At 35.1% G+C, this 6669-nt stretch overlaps 1 protein-coding gene across 1 annotated transcript; it reads left to right on the top strand.

The window, feature by feature from the left end:
* Positions 1-103: 103 nt before the first annotated feature.
* Positions 104-6665, top strand: LOC110459254 (anaphase-promoting complex subunit 15B-like). The gene is made up of 4 exons (XM_021511423.1): positions 104-294; positions 2788-2847; positions 3807-3930; positions 5274-6665. Exons 1-4 carry the CDS (start codon positions 175-177, stop codon positions 5276-5278), a joined length of 309 nt encoding a protein of 102 aa, XP_021367098.1. The 5' UTR covers positions 104-174; the 3' UTR covers positions 5279-6665.
* Positions 6666-6669: the final 4 nt, after the last annotated feature.

Genomic DNA, 6669 nt, shown 5'->3' with positions numbered 1-6669 from the left:
GAGTGTAAGTGATGAACTTCCAATAAGTAGATTATTTATAATACGTATTTAAATAATTTCGTACAAGTGTCTAACTCATTAAAACGTTTGCACGATGGATATTTTATCTGTGTCTTGTAAAGCTTGTCAGTGACATCGGCGTTGCAGATTTTTCAACTTTCGATTTTTCTTGAAATGGCGATAAGATTTCCATCTCTGCTCCCCGGTGCAGTTGATCCGCTGTGGTTTACAGTTGATAGACCATGTGACGATGAAAACGAATTGTCTGAACTGGAAGAGGAACACAATCTCTGGGTAAAGGAGAAATATCTTGAAAAGACAATGTACCAATATGTGGCTTTCCCATTCTTATCTGGAAATTATTAAGGAATTATATTGTATCCAATTTCCTAGCGATTCATATAAAATTCAAAAACCCGATGTGGCCTGATAACCTATCGATTCCTGTCCGTCTGTCTGCACTAATTAAGGTCAAGAACAGGTCCAGTACACTGCCGATTGAGCTATTTACATTGTAGCTGTTAACAGGTCCAGTACACTCTGCCGATTGAGCTATATAGCTATATACCCCTATAAATTATATAGCTGTATTGAGCTATATTTTCTAAGATTTCAATTTTCATTAAATTAAAAAAAAGTCGCATATAACAATAAGGTTTATGCTAATGTTGACTACAAAATGCATACAGTTAGATGTTTATTTTCATTTTTCATAAATGTAAAATTTCCGATTTTTTTACATCATTATTTTTTTTAAAGAATCCTTATATTTAATGTCTTTTGTTATCAACCTAATGAGACAGTCTTCTTTTAAAAGCGACTTTGTTTCGTTTTCCTTAAAAAAGAAAATCACTTGAAAATAGCTCCAAAGACCTATTTCAGATAGGTCAATAGAGCTATTATAGGTCTTTACAGCTATATAGCTCAATCGGCAGAGTGTACTGGACCTGGTTAAGACCTATAAAAGCTCGATTGACCTATCTGAAATAGGCCTAGGTCTTTTGAGCTATTTTCATGTGATTTTCTTTTTGAAAGAAAACGAAACAAAGTCGCTTTTAAAATAAGATTTTATCATTAGGTTGATAACAAAAGACATTAAATATAAGTATTCTTTTTTAAAAAGAATGATGTAAAAAAAATGGAAATTTTACATTTATGAACAAGAGTACCGCGGGGCGGAACAATATACGCCCGTCGAATGCCATAATATATATAGTGTTATATACTTTCTTACATTGAAAAAAGATCTGCATCATTCTAAAAGTGGTTAGCTGACATGCTATAAAATATGTAGGAGAAAATCTCCAGACAAAAAATCAAATACTGAAATGAACAAAGGGCAATAACTTTTGCAAAATTCTTTAAAATAAGACACAACTTCATATCATGATCATTTAGCCTACTAAGTTTCCAAGAAATCCGTCAAAAAATGTAGGAGGAGATTGCTGGACAAAAATCAAATACTGAAATAAACAAAGGGCAATAACATTGGCAAAAATTATTGAATCAAAATTCTTTTCAAGGAAACACAACAACATCATGATTATTTAGCCTTCTAAGTTTCAAAGTAATCCGTCAAAAATGAGGAGGAGATATCCGGACAAAAAAATAAAAAACTGAAATTAACAAAGGGCAATAACTTTTGGAAAAATTGTTGAATCAAAATTCTTTTAAGGGAGACGCAACTTCATATCATGATTATAATGTATACCAAGTTTCAAAGAGATCGGTCAAAAAATGTAGGAGGAGATTGGCGGACAAACAAAAGTTTACGCCGTATGGACGGACGAACGGACAAACCCATACCATAATACTCCCGACAAATTTGACGGGAGTATAAAAATGAAAATAAACATCTAAATGTATACTTTTTGTAGTCAACATTACCATAAACCTTATTGTTTTATTCGACTTTGCTGTGATTTAATGACAATTGAAATCGGAGAAATCAAAGCTCAATAAAGCTATAATTTATAGGTGAATATAGCTATTTAGGTCTTTATAGCTATATAGCTCAATTGGCAGAGTGTACTGGACCTGAAGAAGAATGGTTAAGCTCAGTTTCCAAGTTATTGATTATCCATCATCACAAAACTTGCATGACTTATGTATCTAAGGATACTTCACATGCTAAGATTCGGATGCTGCTTCTGACCTACATTTTCCGCTTGACTGAACATGTACAGGTTAAGAAGATTGGTTGAGGTCACTTACCAAGTAACTACTTGTCCCACATCAACTAAACTTGCATGGCTTATATATATCTAAGGATGCTTATAATCACATGTGATGCTTCAGATGCTGCTTTGGACCTACATTTTCCGCTTGACTGACCAGGTTAAGAAAGTTGGTTAAGGTCCCATCTGCACTATTATAGTATATATGGTTAAGAAGATTGGTTTAGGTCACTTACCAAGTAACTATATACTTGTTGTACATCAACTAGCTTGCATGGCTTATGTATACATATCTAAGGATGCTTATCACATGCGATGCTTCGGATGCTGGTTCTGACCTACATTTTCAACTTGAGTGACCAGGTTAAGAAGATTGGTTAAAGTCAGTTTCTAAGTGACTCCTTGTTCAATGTTGTACATCAACATGGCTTATGTGCATATGAATCTTAAAGGATGCTTATCTCATGTGATGCTTTACATGAAAATATACTGTAGTAATCTGGCCATATCGCCATAGGCGGTTTCTTGTTATAGATATTGCATTTCTCCTTGAAATGTTTGTCAATAAATACATGCATCCTATTCTTACTCATTCAATTTTCTTATTCAGCTGGAGAGTATAGCAAAGAAAGACAGCAACATCATACCCATCGGGAAAACTGCAGTCGAGGTAAAATGATAACTACCTCCTTAAACCTAATCATAAATATCATATGTGATCAAGTAGGATGTGGAATCTGACCTTTGATTATTGATGCATGAAACCAGTCTTTAAATAGAGGTGCAAATGTATATAGTACAGAATGTCAGGCTAAAACCAAGAGCCAGATCGATGTTAGTATTACCTTGCTTAACTCATTTACCCCTGAAATTTCATAATGAACTATTCCAACCTTTGAACTAGAAGATTTAAAATGTGTTTTTCTCCTGTCTTAGCCTATAAAATTGGCCCTTTTTCAATGAGATGAAGACATTTTTATTGCCAATAATGATCATCAAAACTTAAAGAATAAAATATTTTCATTTTGCTAAGCAGATTGCAAAATTGTATAGGCTAGTAAGACAGGAGAAAATACCTGGGTATCGTTACCTTTATAATTCATTATCAGGTTGAATCATAACGTTGCTTACAAAATCTTACCATAATGCTTTAATACAATGATGATTTGCAATCTTTTCTGCATTGCACAGTCTTTGATAAAATCCCTATTATTTTGTGCCAGATTTAAAGTCACTGGAAAGCTAATGCAGTGATCAGGGATTTTGTTTTCCTCCATATGGGGATATATGACCTCCTAAAATGGCTTTAGACCTTCAAAATGTTAGAGGTTTGTCATATAAAGGGGTCAGAATTTGTGATTTATGCCTGATTTTACCCCTAATTTTCATGCTTTGCAAAAACACTGATAATTATGTCTGGGTTTTTTTTTAAACCAAAAAGATAACAACCAGATCAAATTTAACACAAAAACTATCATAACAAAATGCATACAATGCATGTTACAGTAAAATTTTAGAACATGCCTTTCATGCCTTTTATTTTGATTACAATAACATACCAAAGATAGTCTGGTCTAATTTAAGTAGCTAACGTGATTGTGAACCTTAATTTCTCTTGCATTGTTCTAGAGTCTTGAAGACGAGGAGGAAGATGAAGAAGATGATGAAGGTGATGATGATGACGAAAGTGACACAAATGATGATGACCTTGACATAGACATGCTTGATGAAAGGGATTCAGGAGATGATGCAGGTATGACACTTTTCACAAGTCATGAGGTTCAGACATGACACATCATATCTATAACACTTCAGTGCTGGAATCTCTGAATATATATAATTTAGAGATTTATCAAGGTTGGATTGATGGGCTATCAGCATATAAAACTTAAATGTCTACCAAGGCTGGACTGGTTGGTTCTCTGCATATATAATTAAGAGATCAGTCAAGACCTGATCAATGTGGGCTCTCTGCATATTTGGTTAGGGCCGCTTAGCACAGATTAATATGTGCTAGCCTATTTACTTCAAGGTTGCAGGTTCCATTCTTGCTGATGGCGAGATTTGGCGGAATTCTTTGTCAAGACACTTTAACCATGTTGGGCAACTCCACCTGGGAGATATGTGCAGAACACCTCTACAACCTCTGGTTATTCATGTTCCTCCTCACACATATTGAGGTACTAAGGATAAGATGGGCTTCAGCAATAATGGACTTGATATGTTGAATATATAAATCTGTTATCACAAGATTGTTCATGCACTGGAGTAATTGCCTTGAGATTTGGTAGAGAGTTTACAAATGTACAATATCTAGGGACAAGCTTCAGAGATGCAGATGCCCGATAGTAATCACAGGGTTCATCTGTCAGTCTGTCTGTCCTTCCACACATATTTTTCCAGACATTATCTCAGAAATTTTGGGACCGGAATGAACAGGTTGTTTTTACATGGATTACTATGCCAACTTTTGTGAAATAAGGACGGTTATCGGAATGGACAGGGTCCGGTTTATACAGGGTTTAACTACTATGATTATAGAGAATATGCTGGGACCATAAATCATAGCCAGTTTAGACAGATATCTGGATTAGACAGGGGCCAGTTTAGACAGGTTATACTACATAAATGTAGATGTAAAGTAGCAGTATTACATGTAAAAGTTTCTAAGGTCAAGATCAGTGTTGCTAAAAATAGATCATGGGTGGTAGTCATGCAGGGTCTTTGATGACCTGTCTCCATGTTTTAGTACTGTATAATACAGATTTAAATTCTTAACTGCTTTATAAGCTCTCTATATATTACATGAACATATAGTACAAGACTTTACCGAGCTCTCTACACTATGAAATCTGCCTCATTGTACATAACAACCATGAAAAGTATACTTCTAATTATGGTATTGTCTATCAGAAGCCACCTGTCTATAAAGATCATCTCTCTATTAAAACCATTTCACTCTCTCCCTTGGCCAGTCCTTCTAGACAGGTACAGGTTTCACTGTATAACAACGAGACTAGAAGATGGGACATTACATGATTAATAGCGATGTTGTGATAATCATGTTTGTGTATAAGTGTCTCTTTTATTTTGCAGGGTAATGTCATCTACCACTACATAGAGATCAGTTTTCTGCCATGCAGAGGAATAAATAAATCAGTTCAAGTTATACTGCTTCCAGAATATTGCTAGTTGGATATACATTTAAGGAAATGATATTGTCACTTCGTGTTTGCCATCAAGAAGTGAGGACAGCATTACATATTGTTACCTGAAGCTGCAGTGCATGGATGTGTAAATTTCACCTCTGCTGATACCCCTGTAGTTTCAATTGTGGTACGTAATGTACATGTATACCTTTACATGTGCCGGGACCTTTCTCTACAGGCGGATTGAAGAAATCGACTAGATAAGCCAGTGTGCTGATTGAGCTAAAGACAAGGAAACTAGTCTTTTGGGAGGACATCAAATCATGCCAGATACAATAGGAAGTCTTTTAGTGGTTGAGGTGTTAGTAAAGAAGAGTTTCACTGTAGTATTAAAACTGTCTAATCAGACAATCTTAAGCTGTTTATTCCTTCACAGTAGTTAAGATAGGTTTCAAGGTACAACTATATAATGGATTCTGTTACGCTGATAATTTGATGTCGGATCATTTGGGTGGTCTGTTGGAGCAGTGAATAGTGCACTTGCCTTTCACCGAAACGCCCGGGGTTTGACTCCCCGATTGAACATGAAAAGGTGTTCGGTCACCTGGTTTTTCCCAGGTACACAGGTTTCCTCCCACATTAAAACCTCGGCTAACTTCCATCCAGGCCAATAAGAGTGATTAATATAAGCTGTGAATCTCTTTTTAGCTTTACCATTTGAAATGTTTCTTTGACCACTCAATGATAACATCTTTGAGAATTTCTGTTAACTCATTCACCCCTGAAGACACATTTGAACTCTTCCGATTCAAAGGTTGGCATAGTTCATTATGAAATTTCAGGGGTGAACGACTTAATAAGCAAATTAAACATTTACTGGACTACAGTACATTCCAAATTTTACAGAGAGATTGTGTATGTATGGTTTATGGAGTTAAAAGAGTGTGAATTTGTATGCATTGGATATGTTGCATAGTATTTCTTGTTCAGAGAGTGTGATTGTGTGTGTACCATAAGGCTGTTGCACAGATTCCAACCCCATGGTCCATGAACATGTACTGTATACCGTAATAAATATTAAATTTGCCCTTCACATTTAATTACAATGTGCCTCTGACATTACGGAGGGTGAAAAAGGCAAAATTAAACTGCAGCCAAAATTTCGTGATACACATATACTGTACATAACACATGTACAAATATTAATGTTCATATCCAAACCATTGGAAGAGAATTGATGTCATATCCCTAGGGTATGTACGGTATCTGAAGTTCACACAAAAATGATGCTGTATGAACAATATGAAGTATATAAACTGAAATAAATATTTTTAACATATATA

The sequence above is a fragment of the Mizuhopecten yessoensis genome, unplaced genomic scaffold, assembly GCF_002113885.1.
Source record: "Mizuhopecten yessoensis strain PY_sf001 unplaced genomic scaffold, ASM211388v2 scaffold9987, whole genome shotgun sequence".
NCBI classification, from domain to species: domain Eukaryota; kingdom Metazoa; phylum Mollusca; class Bivalvia; order Pectinida; family Pectinidae; genus Mizuhopecten; species Mizuhopecten yessoensis.
The sequence above is the reverse complement of the archived record's forward strand: the minus strand, read 5'-3'. Positions and strand labels throughout refer to the sequence as shown.